This window comes from Daldinia childiae, assembly GCF_008694065.1.
Source record: "Daldinia childiae strain JS-1345 chromosome Unknown Scaffold7, whole genome shotgun sequence".
NCBI lineage: Eukaryota > Fungi > Ascomycota > Sordariomycetes > Xylariales > Hypoxylaceae > Daldinia > Daldinia childiae.
Genome location: NW_022984648.1, coordinates 1,794,518 through 1,811,277, shown reverse-complemented (window position 1 = coordinate 1,811,277; position 16,760 = coordinate 1,794,518). Strand labels below are relative to the sequence as shown.

At 47.5% G+C, this 16,760-nt stretch overlaps 6 protein-coding genes across 6 annotated transcripts; 4 read left to right on the top strand and 2 right to left on the bottom strand.

Annotated features, from left to right (window-relative positions):
- Positions 1–263: 263 nt before the first annotated feature.
- Positions 264–1,366, top strand: GL218_06797 (uncharacterized protein; the record flags this gene model as incomplete). The annotated part of the gene is made up of 3 exons (XM_033583525.1): positions 264–287; positions 353–698; positions 852–1,366. The coding sequence occupies 3 exons, from the start codon at positions 264–266 to the stop codon at positions 1,364–1,366; spliced, it is 885 nt and encodes a 294-aa protein (XP_033433382.1).
- Positions 1,367–2,802: 1,436 nt separating this feature from the next.
- Positions 2,803–5,097, top strand: GL218_06796 (Polyadenylate-binding protein-interacting protein 7; the record flags this gene model as incomplete). The annotated part of the gene is made up of 3 exons (XM_033583524.1): positions 2,803–3,731; positions 3,784–4,479; positions 4,536–5,097. The coding sequence occupies 3 exons, from the start codon at positions 2,803–2,805 to the stop codon at positions 5,095–5,097; spliced, it is 2,187 nt and encodes a 728-aa protein (XP_033433381.1).
- Positions 5,098–6,258: 1,161 nt separating this feature from the next.
- Positions 6,259–7,482, top strand: GL218_06795 (Golgi apparatus membrane protein tvp38; the record flags this gene model as incomplete). Its single annotated transcript, XM_033583523.1, has 1 exon — positions 6,259–7,482. The coding sequence occupies one exon, from the start codon at positions 6,259–6,261 to the stop codon at positions 7,480–7,482; it is 1,224 nt and encodes a 407-aa protein (XP_033433384.1).
- Positions 7,483–8,109: 627 nt separating this feature from the next.
- GL218_06794 (uncharacterized protein) lies at positions 8,110–9,770 on the bottom strand (the record flags this gene model as incomplete). The annotated part of the gene is made up of 2 exons (XM_033583522.1): positions 8,110–9,417; positions 9,648–9,770. The coding sequence occupies 2 exons, from the start codon at positions 9,768–9,770 to the stop codon at positions 8,110–8,112; spliced, it is 1,431 nt and encodes a 476-aa protein (XP_033433383.1).
- A 790-nt stretch (positions 9,771–10,560) lies between these two features.
- Positions 10,561–12,017, top strand: GL218_06793 (Proline iminopeptidase; the record flags this gene model as incomplete). The annotated part of the gene is made up of 2 exons (XM_033583521.1): positions 10,561–10,615; positions 10,672–12,017. The coding sequence occupies 2 exons, from the start codon at positions 10,561–10,563 to the stop codon at positions 12,015–12,017; spliced, it is 1,401 nt and encodes a 466-aa protein (XP_033433386.1).
- A 985-nt stretch (positions 12,018–13,002) lies between these two features.
- Positions 13,003–16,207, bottom strand: GL218_06792 (DNA polymerase theta; the record flags this gene model as incomplete). The annotated part of the gene is made up of 9 exons (XM_033583520.1): positions 13,003–13,323; positions 13,393–13,582; positions 13,662–13,692; positions 13,759–13,955; positions 14,003–14,147; positions 14,290–15,093; positions 15,329–15,818; positions 15,867–16,130; positions 16,166–16,207. The coding sequence occupies 9 exons, from the start codon at positions 16,205–16,207 to the stop codon at positions 13,003–13,005; spliced, it is 2,484 nt and encodes an 827-aa protein (XP_033433385.1).
- Between the last annotated feature and the right edge of the window lie 553 nt (positions 16,208–16,760).

Sequence of the window (16,760 nt, the reverse complement as noted above, 5' to 3'; positions counted from 1 at the left end):
ATAGAATCCATCTACTTTGGTGTCATCTCACTGATTTACCTATGAATTATGAAGAACTGGTTCTCAACCGCTCGCCTGGCAAGGTTCATGGAGAGGCACGCTTCTAAAAGCTCCCGCTGGATGGCGCCCTAGGATTGACTGTAGCAATGTCTTTTCCGATGTCATTCATAGGCCATTCGCTTGCACCTACATTGCTCTTGGGAAATATGTATCTAGTATTCCTCGGGCAAATCAAATCAGCAGGTTAGAGCAACTCGGCTACGATGACTTCGCGCAGAACTGGAGCGGTAAGCCATTCGTATTGACTGATTGCATTCAACGCTGGCCTGTATGCGGTGACTGGAACATCCAGGACCTAAATAAGGGGTATTCGGCCGTTGAGTTCCGCGCAGAAGCTGTGGACTGGCCATTCTCGGTTTATCATGAATATATGTCTAATAACGAAGATGAAAGCCCGCTATATCTATTCGATAAGGGTTTCGCGGAGAAGATGAATATTAAGATCGGGCATGTTGCAGATGCGGCATACTGGCCTCCTGAGTGTTTTGGCCCGGACTTATTCGAGTTGCTTGGAGAAGAAAGACCAGCTCATCGATGGCTCATTATCGGACCTAAGCGTAGCGGTTCGACCTTTCACAAGGATCCAAACGCCACCAGCGCCTGGAATGCTGTTTTGGAAGGATCGAAATACTGGATTAGTACGTACACCCTAAGGGTTGTTTCAAACCCTTTCTCTTGCCCTTGCGTTGGGATGTAATTTTATCTCTTTCAGTTAGTTAGCGAGACCTCGCTGCTTTGTATTTATTTATCGATACTTTCATGAACGGCAGAGACTAACTGTTGTTCCCCAGTGTTTCCACCAACAGCGCAGGTTCCTGGCGTCTACGTTTCAGAGGATAGCAGTGAAGTCACCAGCCCGCTGAGCATAGCTGAATGGTTACTCGAGTTCCATACGGAAGCACGTGCCGTACCGGGCTGCGTGGAAGGCGTTTGCAAAGCGGGAGAGATTTTACACGTGCCTAGCGGCTGGTGGCATTTGGTTGTGAATCTTGAGGCTGGCATAGCCCTCACTCAAAACTTCGTGCCCAAGTCACACCTAGCAGATGTTCTCTCTTTTCTTAGAGACAAGCCAGACCAAGTGACCGGCTTCAAAAGTAACATCGAAAGCCCATATGACCTCTTCGTAGAGCGGCTTAAGACCGATTATCCTAAACTTCTTGACGATGCTCTTGATGAGCTAGAACAGAGGAGCCTGACGAAGAAAAGAAAATGGGAGGAGGCTATCGGGAAGAAGAGTGACGATGAGAATGGTGATGGTGGTTTCAGCTTCGGCTTTGGAGGTGACTCTGACGAGGAGATACCTTAGAATAGATGATGAAATAAGATGTTAGAAAATCCCCCCATTTTGAAACTTCTCACCCAGACGTGGGGGTATCACAAGGCCTACATATGTATGTAGGCGTTCCTGACCCGTGGATGATAAGGCCGCATTCATCCCCGGTCAGCTTTTCCTCTCATAGTAAAAGCGGCTGAGGGCGAGGGGCAATGGAAAGAATGTTGGTGGCTTGCGTCCTGTAAACCTTTCTCCGGTGTGGGCTTTGTTTCCGGAATAAGCACAGCAATTTATAGGTATCGAGCAAGACAAGCTGGTACTTATACCGCCTTATTTTCGCCGAGTCTTACTAGGCGGTGTCCTGTCACCTCTAAAAAATGTTGGCTTAAAATAAAATTTTATGACTTAGATGTTAATTGAAAATTTAGATATTATATTTCGGTGTAAGTGCATTCGCCTGTAATAACTACATGTATGTTACTTGACAACTTCGCGATATATCGTACCAGACCAGCGTATATACCTAACCTTAGGTATAATGTATCTACATACAAAGTGGTACGGAGCGGTACGGAGCGTCTGAGACAAAGCCCGGCCCCCGAGTAGAATTTTGAGTTATAAATAGTACCTTACACTACAGTATTATGTACTTGGCGGGGCTGTCCTCCAATAGCTTACAGGTAGGTACATATACCGCCTCGCGTGGTAGCTTACTACCTTAGGTACCTCATAATAGGGTACCTTATAATAGGGTAATGGTTTGTCGGTCGTTAATATTACCTAGCTGAGCCCCCCCACATTGATTGCATCAAGCCTGTCCAGGCAAGTCCATAGCACCTACATAGCACTTACCTGTAACTTTTTACTGGATTCCCACGTCTCTCCTGCGAAGCCCTCCCTGTTTCCGCGACACGTAGGTGCAACTTTGGTGCAACTTCGAGGCAAGCAGCCAATCTTGGGAGCTACATCCCAAGAAGGCTTTCCGCTTGTGATCGTATAATCGTACATATCATACATATCGTACACCGTACACATTCGTTCCACCTGATTTTACTTACCAAGCGTTTTTATTTTCCAAGACTTTATTTTTGTTTCTTCAACACGAGTCTCGTCTCACGGCATCTGCAGAATGCGAATAGTCGCTTATTCTCTGTGGCACCCATCTTTTAGTTAACACTCCGCCCTTTTTTCGCGTTCCTTGCGCCTATCTCCTCCTCTCTTACCTACCTCATATATACGCTATCGAGGAATCTATAGCTTATTCTATACTTTATTTCTTACTTTCTAATACGCCAGTCCGCTTTGCTTACGCTTTGACGTTCGCCGGCCGAACCGTATCCCCTGACGGCCGACGCTACTCGATATATTCTATCAACGTCCACCCGGGCCGTGTTGACTCACCCCCCTTACTTAGTTGCTTACCTCTGAGCATCTACACACATAACCCGCTTCCTCTACATCGCTCAATCATGGTTTCCGACGAGACGTTCGAGATATGCCTTCCTGTCCTGCAGGACCCGAGCCTCGACGACGATGACAAGACCGACAAGATCGAAGAGCTTCTGAAAAATGAGACCCCTCTGAACGGCTCGTCTCTAGAGAATGCAGTGCTCGACGTGCTATGGCGATACCGCGAAGGGGGAGGTAGTGCGACCTCACCTCCCCCGATACGACAGACCATCCTTCGCCGGCCTTCTCCAGCCTCGTGGCGGGGTTCGTCGACTCCTTTGTCAGGTTCTCCTCGATTAGGAGTGAGCCCCCTGGCCCCGCCAGGCTTTGTTCCGACAAGCCTTAGCCGGACCAAGTCCTCTACTGTATCGCCCTTCTCATCTCCGCGTCCATCTCCGCGACTCGCGTTCTCCGCGCCGATAATACCCCACAGCCCGAATCTAAATGCTTACGAATTTGCCAATGATACGAGTCCCTCTCAAGAAATATTTGGTGACTTGCAGACTGAAAATGTTGACTGGTTAGTGAGTGATGATGCACTCAGTATTGCTTCCTCGGTGGGCACATCCAGTGGTCTCAACGCCGCAGCTCCTGAATACGTGTCTGCTCAGCAGACGGATATGACACCATATGATATGCTGCGTTCGATTCTCGGGCAATCCAAGACTGATGAAGAGATCGAGTTAGCTCTTTCTATGCATGGCTACGATCTTAGTGCTACTATCGCATCTATAATGGAGTCTCAGGGCCAAGACTCAACAAATGTTGCAGGACTTACTCCTGAATCGAAGAGTGTACTAATCGGCAAATCTATGACACCGGATGGGAGACCTACAACCCCATCAGCTCAGGGGAAAGCTGGCATCATCTGCAAATTCTACCTATCTACTGGCCAATGTCTCCGGGCAGACTGTCGATTCAGTCATGATCTCAGCAATCATCTTTGCAAGTAAGTTTAGCTTACCACTTCTACCGTTCGTTTCCATATATTAACTCTCTAGGTATTGGGTTACGGGCAACTGCTTGGCTGGGGACACGTGTATTTTCTCTCACGACCCGGCTCACCTCATAAACCGCCTCAACGTGGATGAAAATGGCACACCACAAAAAAGCCAGAATCTACAGGTTCAAGATTTTAGCTCATTCCCGTCTCTACGGCCAGGCACTCCAGAATTGAATCCTTATGCTGCTAGTTTTAATTATCCCACCTCTGGAGTAACACCCCCACCCGGGTTGAAGCCCTACGGAGGCAACGATAGTTCTCACTCTCGCTCACGACCTGGGAGTCGGCATCAGGCGAAAGAAGGCATGAGTGCACCGTCAATAGACGATAACGACGCATTCCCCTCTCTTGGGTCTGCTTCTGCTAAACCTAACAAAAAACATCATGGCAAACGTGGTGGACACGGCCATGGTCATAAAGAGAACTTTACTCCAAGCTCTCTTGCCGATATCGTAAAAATGTCGCCATCTCCTGGACCTGGATCCGGATCCAGTCGGCAGGAATCGAAGAAACTTGGCCGCAATGGAAGTGCTACCAATATCAAGAATGGAGAAAACAGTGTCGCCGCTCAGGCGATCTCCATGCCTAAGCACATTCCGTGGCTAGAGACGGGAGATAAGGCAAACAAAGCTTACCTAAAGGCTCGTCAGGAGGCCATCAAGCATGGTGGCCTCCGAAACAAGTTCTTACAGAGGTTCGTGAATCCTCAATGTTAATATATGTATTTGATAAGGCTAACCCTAGGTTTAGTGCCGCACAGGCTTGGAACCGCAACGATGCTCGAGCGGCGAAGGCTCTTAGTCTCCGAGGTCAAAGCGAGAATGACCTTATGCGAAAAGCTCACCGGGAAGCTGCGCGGGAGTTGTATGAGGAGCGCAACAAGCAAAACTCACCCAATGCAGAGATCTTTGTAGACCTACACGGCCTCCACCCGGACGAAGCTGTCGAATATCTCGAGAGAGTTCTCCTGGATAACAGTAAGGAAATTCGACCTGTATACGCCATTACCGGAACCGGACATCACAGCAAGAACGGGAAAGACAAGGTTGGTAAGGCTATCAGGAACTTCCTTAATGAGTGGAGATACGCGTACCGTGAGTTCTCGGTTCCCGGGGACCGGAACAACATGGGAGGTATTCTTGGAATTGACGCTAGAAGCTGGGACAAGTCTCTTACAAGAGAGGGCTCGAAGGAGAAAGAAGAATCGAAAGAGGACGTTGATATCCTAAGCCAAGGAGTTGAAATTGGGGATGGAAAGGTTAGGCTCCTCGTCCGCGATCCTCCTAAGGGACCTAGTAATAGGGGACGGTGACTAGTAGCAGATAATATAGTGAATAAAGCAAGTTGAAATCTTTCTTATATTAGTGTCCTTGGCTAGCTAATTTAGGGGGTCCATGGCTTCTACTACAATATCTCATATCAAAATGTGACTATGATTAGCAGGGATCAGCTACATAATACCATGGCGCGCGGGACGACGTGAGCTACGGTTCCATGGCCGGATCGACATCCGACGTTAATCGGGGACATGATGTAATTGATAATCAGCTATCTACCTATGTATGGAGATATGTAGACATGTACATGTAGTTTTTAAGATAGGTACTTTGTGTAAGGTACTTGATATGTACACGGGATGCCAAGTTGCGACGTCTCCGTCGAGAATATGTTTAATACACTAAGTCTTGTACGGCTTAATATAAAACAAAACCATCTCATCTTCGAACTTAATTGCTTATTTCTTCTTTAACCTAGGACACGATTACTAACTATCCATTCGATCGTGGCTGAGCTTTTGAGTTTATGTTACCTACCTCTAACCTAACCTAAGGCATGTACAACCCACCCTATTTCAGCCCTGTTACGGAATACATGGTATGTACATGATATTGTACCTCGTACCCGACGCATGGTTCCCTTCCAATTGGTTCCCTTTTTCTTTTTCTTGTTACGCTAGTATTCCTTCTTCAGCCCGTTCCTTCATATGTAACCTATAATATATATGTCACTACATATTGGATGTACCTAACTACATGAAAACGTTATACAGTGGACGCTGCGCTAGGTAGCAACAATCTGTCCCTGACGTCCTTCGGGGAGGTCATCGTCTTCTCCTAAGTATCTACCTACACTTCCCGAATTCAAAACTTGAGGTTGTGATTGTTGAACATTATCCACCGCTAGATTAGAGTAGAGGATTTCTGTTGTTATTATTGTTCTTCTTCTAACTCGTCTATGTCGGCAAATATGGATAGCTAGCTAGCTAGTGCTACTTGAAGCTATCTCGACTTGCTGCTGACATCTCTAAGTCCGTACGGGATAACCATAACGACAACCAGTCATATTCATATCGGTCTTGTGGTGGTTCCCAATTATAGCTCGTCTTCCGCCTCGACGACATATCTAGTCTAAGGACTTCCAAAACGATACGATACGATACGATTTCTATACACAGCTAAACACCGTCGTCAATATGCCTCCCGACCACGAAGCTCAAGAGCCTATGCTCTCCGTCTCACACCCACCATCACACTCGCCATCTCCTTCTCCCTCTCCCTCCCCGACACCCCCGTCTCCTCTTCCGCCATGGGTACGCCCGAACTTACAACGGCCTACATCCAACTCGCAGCGCCTCTCAACGCCATACTCGCGCTCCGCCGCCGCCAACAACGACTCCTCCGAGCCCTTCGGCCGCCGGATAATGCGCGCCAGCGTATCCTTCTCCAACAAGATGCTCAAGCTATTCTACAGCATGACCCTCGTCCAACGCATCGTCGCCGTGTCCGCCGTGGTCGTCGTCAACGTCCTCCTGATCCTGTTCCTCGTGTACTCGCACCGCATCTTCGCCGCCCTGGCCCCCGTCGCCAAGGGCTGGCGCGCGCTGCCCGGCGGGTGGGTCATCGTCTTTCTCATGACGTGCGCGTCGGGCTTCCCGCCTATGATCGGCTATAGCACTTGCATCACCATCGCCGGTTTCGTCTACGGGTTCCCGGGCGGCTGGCCCATCGTCGCCAGTGCCACTGTCTTCGGGTCTACCGCCGCGTTTCTCGCCAGCAGGACGATATTCAGCGGATACGTGCACTCGCTGGTCGGCGCGGACAAGCGATTTGTCGCTCTAGGACAAGTTCTCCGCCGAGACGGATTGTTAGTCCTAGCCGCTATCCGCTTCTGCCCGCTGCCGTTCAGTCTCAGCAACGGATTCCTCGCCACAATCCCCAGCATTTCGCCGTGGCGCTTCGCGCTCGCCACAGCCATGGCTTCCCCCAAGCTTCTCGTGCACGTCTTCATCGGCAGCCGGCTGGCCTTACTCGCCGAGAGCGGGGACACCATGAGCGCAGGCGATAAGGCTATCAACTACCTAAGCATGCTGCTCGGCAGCGCCGTAGGGATCACCCTCAGCCTGTTTATATACCGGCGCACGATGGCGCGTGCCAGGGAACTTGCGCGCGAAGAGGCTGCTGAGAACGGAGTCGCGGTAGATGGGGAACTAGACGAGGAGTTAGATCTAGGGTATGGAGACTTGGAAGAAGGAAGACGGCAGCGAGCTGGGGAGGCGGATGAGGCGGCGCTGATGGATGATGACGATATCTCGCTGTGGGAGACGGATGCTGTTGATGGAGGATATAAGGATGATTCGGAGGAAGAAGATACTGCCGGAAAAGGGAATGGAAAGATTTCTAACGGAGAGCATCGATAGATGGATGGGCATTGTTGGCTGTTTGCAAGTTTACTACGGGATTCGTTCGTGTACGAAATACGGGATACAATAGGCGTCTGGCGAGTTGAGAGCATAAGAAAGGGCGGTTCAGTTACAAGTTTGGCATTTTGGAGTGTACGGCATAACATGGATGGGAATAGGTATCGAATCGCATTAGCTAGAAGGGATAGGCACCTAGGTAGGCAGGCCATTTTGATTTTGCTTGTGGAAAAGAATCTTATTGTGTTAGAACTAAGTGATATCAAAGCTGGTTTCTCAATTTCCTGCTCTTAAAGGGTATCGTCCGTGCTAATTTCTTCATTCCTAACGCCCGACTGATGCTATTGTAAAAGGTAAAGAAAAAGAAAAGGAAACCCTGACGCCTCGTACATTACGTTATCATGCCATCAATACTCTTTCAACCATTCAAAAGCAGTCCATCCCTTCCCTGTGTGTGCGAACTTGCTTGCTTCAAATCAGATACTCCCTGGCCAGGTCTGTTGCTTGAGCCTGCTTGATAATAAACCCGTATGAAACTAAAACAGAACAAAAAACAAAATAGTAATAAGTCTGACCATGATCTCAAGTATGACACACGGCAGAAGGAAATCACCTTGGCTAAAGACATTACTGTTGTCCTTGGAGGCTCTGCATGAGCCGAATCGCATCCTCGATGGGATATCCAATGAAGACCGGGCCTGTAAATAACATCTGCGGCTTATTATCCGACTTGCGGTCCAGCTCGGCCGGATTGATGAACGTAGGCTGGCGTGGATTGCTGGCTGCAAATCGTGGCTCATGAGCTGGAATAGAAGTTTGACTACTCGACCGGATATCTCCGAACCTAACGGAGCTCTTATCTTCACGTTTCAGCGGAGAGCCGTTCATCATATCCGTCAACTTCGTGTGATCGAAGGGACACTTTCCAGTTTTTGCCGGCGTCACTTGAGGAGGCAGCGATGAAGGAATCTGAACGGGCGCTGGTGGAGGTGACTCAGGTCGACCCAACCCTTCAACACCCGGTGGAGTATCGAACACGGGCACTGAAATGCCCCAAGGGCGGCTCGGCGATTCACCAACTCGGACCTCCTTAAGAGGTCGGTCGAAACGGCTTTGCCTGTCTAGATCATCTAGATCATCCTCATGATGTTCTAAAGCAGTATGCTCTGGATCATCCGAGGCCGTCGCGCTCACCGTTTGAGCCCAGCTCACGACACGATCGTTTGAGGTTTTTTCAACCTCGCTCTGAGGTCGCGTGTCCCGTTCAGGTAACATGGGTTGATGAATCCGACTGAGACCTTCAACCATGTTGGCAAGATTACCATACTTGGCATCTAGCTTCCTGATGTGTTCCTCATTCTTTTGATACCTACGCACACAGACTTCGTGACTCCTTGGTAACTCGTGCTTGTGTGTCTCCAAGTAGTGAGCGATCTCTTCTGGTGAGTGCTGGTCCATGTATCGAATTGGGCATTTGGAAGCAGCAGGCTGTGAGCTTGGGTCATCATACATGGTCGCACAGATGGGATCTTCTATATCATGCACCGTTTTGTCAGGTATGTTACTGGGCTCCTCATTCTGCTTCTCTTCTCTGGCGGGTTGGGAGAAGGGACAATCTAAATTGCTCTTCTTTCCCGGGATAGTAAAGTCCTGCTCGAGGATAGTAGAAAGGGTCGTCATCGTAGTAGGGGGAAGACTGTCTCTGCTAGATCGACTGCTCTTGCTAGTAGCTGTTAAGGAGGAGGCAACACGTCTACCTTCCCTAATGATGACGGCAATTTGATGTTTAGAATCTGAGGTTTTTCTTCTAGGCAAGGGAACAAAACTATTGTTTGCTAGGGATGGATTGTGCAACTCTGGGGGAATCTGAAGATTCAATAGCGTCTCTGAAATCTCAGGCGCCGTCGGAGCATATTTATCGGCTAGATACTGGAACTATCGGAATCGATAAAGTTAGCGACTGAAACCTCGGAAAGAATTTTTGTCATTGTAAATAAAGAGATATCATTTTCCGTATTATATCAGTAACTTCTAAAATTTTTATTTCGGTCAACACTACCGTAAGGGTAGCTCTTGATCTAGAGCTAATTTTTCTCATCATATATAAAGGGCGGAGAAGGAAGAAGGGAGTAAGACGGGATTTATAAGATTGACGGTTAACATACCTGCTCGTGTGCATATCGAAGTTTATGCTCCAGGACAGTCTGCCTGTCACTCAAGTTTTGAACTTCATCGGCCAATGCATTAAATGATTCTATTAAGATCTGTACGAGGTTTTGACAATTCATATCCTGGTCTAACATGGAAGAAGTGAAGAAGATTACGAATGAGCGAGTTAAGAAAGCTCGGAGATGTTGTTGGGGGTAAAAAAGGAAAAGATGCTAAGGTTAACTAGTGGAATGATGAAATGGAGAATGTTCCGAATAACGCCGATGGCTAGAACTGGTTTTTAGTTTTTTTTTTGTCAGCTTGCTTAGCTCCAATTCCGGATGTGGGGGTACCCTCGTTGCTATGGTTAACCTGTTTAATTGCATGGGCCATGGGTCTGCAAGGAACAATTCCCTTCCTTCTCTAGATATCATTAACTACATTTTCCCATTCAGCAAGAACCGATAATTTAAAAGGCCTACCTATTAATAGGCGTAACACGACATTTATTATATGTAGGTAGGTATTTAAACCTAAGGTATGAAAGGTACAAGACTACACATAAGAGTACTTGTGAATTTTAGAGCTCTTATAACAAATTGTCCCTTAAGAATGAATACCTAAAACCTTAGGTTAGGTATGTATAAGTTATAAGATACCTCTACCCAGTCAAGAAATCTAAGACTAGTTTATATTATCCCCCAAAAGGTAGATAGAATCAGAGAAGTACTACTAACGACGTACAAGGTCATAATATTTCATATGTATTCAAAGTCTCAAACGTTGCAAAGACATAATCATAAAAGCTCCACCTACCAACTTGAAATCTAGATCCTTCCCCGCTTCATACAACTTCGTGATAACAAGACCCGTAGCCAATCATAGTAACAATTCCTTGCCAAAGACTGAAATCGTGCTGGACAATCAACCATGGCTCCAGTCGTAGCTCGTCTTGTTTCCGAAAGCAAGCCATACCTCGTCCCAGGTGAATATATCATATTTGATTAGTCCAGCCTCAGAACGACTAACACGTCGTATTAGGCAAGCTGCTTGTGAAAGAGCTCTGGTTTGAAGTCCCCTTGGACCATTCCGATCCAAAATCGAAGACTATTAAGCTCTTTGCAAGAAGCGTTGTCAAATATGAACGACCTATTGTCGAATCATCAGAGGTCGTGCAAAGACCTTACCTGCTATTCCTCCAAGGCGGCCCTGGTTTAGGAAGTCCAGCACCTCAAGATTCCCCCTTGTCGAAGTATATGGTCGATAGAGGCTACGAATTGCTCTTACTAGATCAGCGAGGAACGGGCTTCAGCACGCCCATCTCGGATAACATTCTAGAACTCATCGGTAGTCCCCAGGAGCAAGCCGATTATCTTAAGCTCTTCAGGGCCGACACACTTGTCAAGGACAGCGAAGCCGTTCGCCTCTACCTAACGAAGGATTACCCACCTGAGAAGAAGAAGTGGTCTACCTTTGGCCAGTCGTTTGGTGGCTTCACAACCCTAACCTATCTCTCCTTCGCACCAGAAGGTCTTAGAGAATGCTTCATCACCGGCGGACTTGCCGCCTTAGATAAAGGTCCCGAGGAGGTTTATCAAGCCACATTTCGAAGATGTATAGATCGGAATCACGACTACTATAGGAAATTCCCAGATGATGTCGCCACGGTCAAATGGATCGCTGAGAAGATCCGCGAATTAGGTCGTGAAAAGGGAATTCCCCTACCCAGCGGCGGTTTCCTAACAGTGTCACGATTAATGACCGTGGGCCTTAATTTCGGTGCTCATGGCGGCGTCGACCGAGTTCACAACTACATCATTAGAATAAAGGCAGATCTCGATCAGTACGGCACGTTTACTCGCTTCACTCTGAACGAACTAGAACAAGACAACCAATGGGACACAGCTCCAATCTACTCACTCCTTCACGAGCCATGTTGGTGCTTCGGCCCAGGCGTAGCCGGAAGATGGGCAGCCGAGCGGGTCGGCGCGAGCCTAGAAGAATTCCAATGGCTTCGGCAGGATTGGGCCGGACCAGCGAGCCTAGGCGAAAAGCCGCTGTATTTCTCCGGCGAGATGATCTACCCCTTCTTCTTCGATACATGCGTCGGACTATTCAAACTCAAGGAGACAGCGCAGATCCTAGCTGAATTCGACGGCTGGGCACCGCTCTATGACATTGAGCAATTAGGTAAAAACGAGGTCCCCGTGTACGCGGCCATCTATAATGATATGTACGTCGATCCGGAGATGTCGCGGGCCGCGGCGTCTAGGATCAAGGGGATCAAGGTCTTCGAGACGAGCGTCTTGTACCATAATGCCCTCCGTTCGCGCCCGGATGAGGTGATTCCTCAGTTACTTCGATTGCGCGACGATACCATTGACTGAAGAGCTTTTGTAAATTAGGGCCTGGAAAGGTATTATCAAGATCAAGGCCATAGCACTTCTATAATAAATATAACCGCAACATCGTAATGACCTTGGGCATTTACCTCCTTAGCAGCCTCGCTAGGTGTTCAGCTCGGGTGCGGGCAACTATGTATACAAGTCCTATCAAGTCCTATCAAGTCCTAATCCTTGTATGATCCTTCTACATGAATGAGAGTGGCCGAGAAATTATATCTGCTAGAAATTATATCTGCTAAAACGTATATCTTAGCTAAGATATGTAGTCATAGGGCAGACACACCGGTAAGGACGGTAGATAGTTCCAAAGCTAAGCTTATAGGTGCATATAAACAGAACGGTTTCCACGCTCACAGCTAATGCCATTATAAACTGACTTCGTGGGAATCAAATCAAGACAGACCACGCTTACTCATATACATATATCCGCCGCATATCCATTTCAAGGTCTACATGTACCTTCAACTTCACCACGGTTCTGAAGACGATGTATTGTGCTATGTACCTATCTAACATGACAAAACCAGGGGTTGATCCTTATATAATTGCCAAGCTTCACGGTCCTTGTGCTCGGTCTCCTAGATCCTTCGTCGGGATTTCCCGCTTAGGCGTTAATCCAAAAATTCATTCCGCTAACTATAAGTTAGTCAACCCCTAACTATACCACTCTACAAGGTCACAATAACCCCTTGCTTTTTTTTTTTTTGCAGCCGCCACGATATTGACTATAAGCACACTACCTGCAGACGAACTGTACCAGGTAAACAAGGCTTGCCAAACCTGCCAAAGGTGGCGCACATAATCGCCCAAGACGGCGTTAGTCCGCGGCAGCTTGCCGCATTGATAAGAGGTCTGTCGTCTATGAGTGGCCCAAGCCGTCAAGGCATTGTAACTAAAACGGTGGCTGTAGACCGTAAGGCGTCGGCTTGTCTCAGAGGTAATACTTGGCGACGTAGGTAGTATGGCCCTACGGTGCTGGCGACGGGTACGAACCCTCATCGAACGTGATGTGTGTAGGTACATAGTAGGTAGTACAGACACGCTGCCTGGATGCAAGCCACGGCACGAGACACGTAGGGTAGGTAGCACGTCTAATCTTCTTCATAAACCTGCTGCTGCATCTCGATTCCTGCGTCCCTGTTAGCTGCGGTGCTGCACCAGAATGAGGGGTCATGCGCGTACGCCACAGTCTGCTTGCCGAATCTGCAATCACCATAGCCTTGGCGAGGAGCTTCTCTTCGTATTTCTCCTCGTCTTTCGACTTGAGCCTCACTTTGCTCGGTTGTGCCTTTTTAAAAAAAAATTCATGTCAGTTCCCCTTTAGCGAACCTAGCCTTTTATGATACCTATCACGTACCTGTATAAGAATCGGCACAAGCTCCTTGGGGTCGGCATTCGCGATCGCTGCAACAGTCTTGAATCCATTGTCGTAGAATACTCTTGCTGTCCGGCTTTTGACGAACGTGATCTTAGCTAGTGCTAGGAGGTCTGACCTTGCCCCGGCGTTTAGCCTGTCTGAAAAGTGATCGAGAACAGCCGCCATTGCCCTACTCGCGAATTAGCTCCAGGTCTGCCTATAGTATAGGAATAAGTGATAAGTAGCCTTAGGCTCTATATCGAACGTACCCCCAGCCCATCTGCTCACAGAACTTGATCACTTTATCGGGCAAGGTTAGTAGTGATACTTTACTATACATCTTACGTGTTGTGATGCGTTACTCACTTCCGGCAGCAAAACCCTGACATGTCTGCGCTAGGTTCTGCACCGCACCTCGTGGTGTGTCGTACTTGTGTGAGACCACATGAATTGGCATCTCGTTGCACAGGTCCCTAAGTTGGAGGGCTAGGTAGAACCGACGATAAATGCGAGCAGTTTCCTTTTCTTGCGGCGTCGTCTCTTTGAGGTTTCCACCTTGGGCCCTGTGATGAGTTAGTATAATAATTTCGTTATGCCATTCATCACTTACATCTTGATTACTTGCGTCGGCTTTAGGCCTAGAAATGTCATAACACGAAGTCCGCTGTCATCGAGGTTTTCCATTTCCGATCTGAAGACTCGCCAGTCGATGGTAATGGAATTATCATGCACCGGCGTAAACATGTATAGAACATCTGCAACTCTTGTAAGTAATTCCTTTATCTAAATGACTTCTTGTTTTTGAAAGAAGTGAAAATGTGATAGACAGGAGTTTGAAATCATGCTTCACTGTCAGGATAGTGTGGAATAGGTGGTAGTAATAAGGGTATCACTTACGCATTTCGCCATCCATCACGAAAGCGCGTAGTGCACGCTGCATCTCGCGATGAATAAATACGCCATCATCCGGTTCCAGTGAAGAGGTGACGATTGCTTTGCCCAGTTGTGTTGCAGTATATAAATCGGAGTCATCGCAATGAAGGAACCCCATCTCAGTTAAATCTCTTAAACTAGACTCGACATGGGTATTTATAACATCGGGTGTCGAGGACAAGTTCAATAGAGTTTTCTGGATGTAATCCTCAACAGTGTCTCTCGAATTGGCCAGTCTAATAGCGATTATCTCCAACAACGCTCGTTGAATACGATGTCTATCTGTTGTCAGGCCACTAGAAATCTGCGGCAATTCGGCTCGCATAAGCTCGATGACATCTTCCAGGTCGTCCTTCCGACAGCACAAGTAAGTCTCTCCGATTTCATCTTTTCCTTTTCTCCCTGCGCGGCCGCGCATCTGACGAAGCATCGAGGGACCAACCAAGTCCCGGCCCATCCGTGCGTTATGGAGTATGACTCTTCGTGCTGGGAGGTTGATACCAGCAGCAAGACTACATGTTGCCACCAGAACCTTCAGGACGCCTTTATCGTAAGCACTAGCAATTAAGTCTCGCTCTTCTGTTGTTAAGCCAGCATGGTGAAAAGCAACTCCGAAGGTAACAGTTTCTGCTAGGCAAGGATCAAGTCCTGTAGTGAGACTACGTAGGTCCGCTAAGAGATCCAGTCGTGCTTCGACAATAGTTGGGTCTAGGTAGCTGGTATCACGTAGAGCACGGCTAATAAGCCGTGCATCCGATTCGCAACCATCTTCTACATGTCAGTATACATAGCTTAGAGGTCATATTTAGGCGACTACTTCGAAGGAACGAGAAAGATATTTAAAAGTAAATAAATAGGAGATTGGTTACATACTGTGGATATATTAGCATTTATACAAGACAATAGTTTTAGGAAATTGTAATAAATAGTTGAATGATTAGAAGAACAAAAGTATAGACCTATAATCTAGTTAAGAGATTTAATACTGACCGACGACTATTACAAAACACGAGAGCGCCATAGCCAGACCTCGCTGTCTCAACTGCCAGTGCGACTACAGAATTTAATACTGTATCCTTAAATTCTTTGTGCGAGCTAGGCTGAATAATTCTCACGGGATGAGCCTGGTGCTGGCTTGCGTCAGAAGTTGAGCTGGGCTGGCTAGCAGCTTTGGCAGCCTTAAGGAGACCGCCAGTTGACGAAGCTGGATAAATTTTGCCTTCATGGACGAGATGCTCCTCGATTGGTACTGGCCGGTAGAATGTGCTATATATATGAGCATCTAGCCAACGTGATAATAAGTCAATATTTTGCAACGTTGCGCTCATGCCAACAATTTGAACTTCATGCTCGAGACTTAAAAGCTTCGTAGCGATGAGTTCCATAAGATAGCCACGGTGATCATCGTCTAGCATATGAAGCTCATCCAGGACTACGGCTCGAAGCTTGGTAATGGAACAATCGTCAATAGCAGTATTTAGAAGAGAGTTTGCCTATATTCCTATCAGATCTATGTCACATGAATGCCGTAGACGACGGACCTTCTCGAAAGTGCAGACCCCAATATCAAAGTCTGACCACGTCGCCCTGACTTTTCCGCCACCGAAGAAGCCAATAACTCTGATAGTACCTTCATCAAAGCGTTTCTGCCAAAGGGAACTCTTCTCCTTTTCTGACGAATCTTCCTTAAAGGCTTGGCGCTTGATACCTTGGACAACGTTCCGTAGCCACCGGACCTTTTCTTGAACTAATGCAACATACGGAAGCACCAACAAAGCTTTCGAATCGCTATCTTCGAGGACTCTCTTTAGCATTAGAATGTCAGCAACTAGAGACTTACCACCCCCTGTCGGAGCCGTATAGACGAGGTTCTTTGACCCATTTAGGAGGCCTGGGCCTAGAAGACATTGCTTTTGCCAGGTATATATCTCATTGATACCAAGCTCTTTGAAGTTGTTCACCAACGAATTAGGCAAGCCATATCGTGGAAATGATAGCAAAAGGGAGCGATCGACTATTGACGTAGGAGTAGCCTGTACTGCCCGACGCTGCGAATATTCCGAAGGGTGTGCAGTAGAATCGGGATCAACGTTTGTGATGATACTAGCAGCTAATTCAGGTAGCTCTTTGTCAACAGCTGATGCTCTTTGAAACTGAATTGCCCTTTTCAGTGGGGGCTGCTGCTCAGAACTAGCGATATCGGCATGTAATCTCTTACTGCCTGAAAGGGTAGTTGTATGAAATGTCTTCTGCTGCAAAGTAGTTGACTCAAGTGTCGTTTTATGCAAAATACCTCTTGGTGGTTCCATGATTTATCTACCACCCCTAGCCAAGCAAAGAAATATGTAGTTTTGCGATGTATTGGCTTTCACCGTCAAACTGTGATATGCATCGGGACTGTTGGTTGATAAGTAACCCTTTGATCAGTCTAAGCA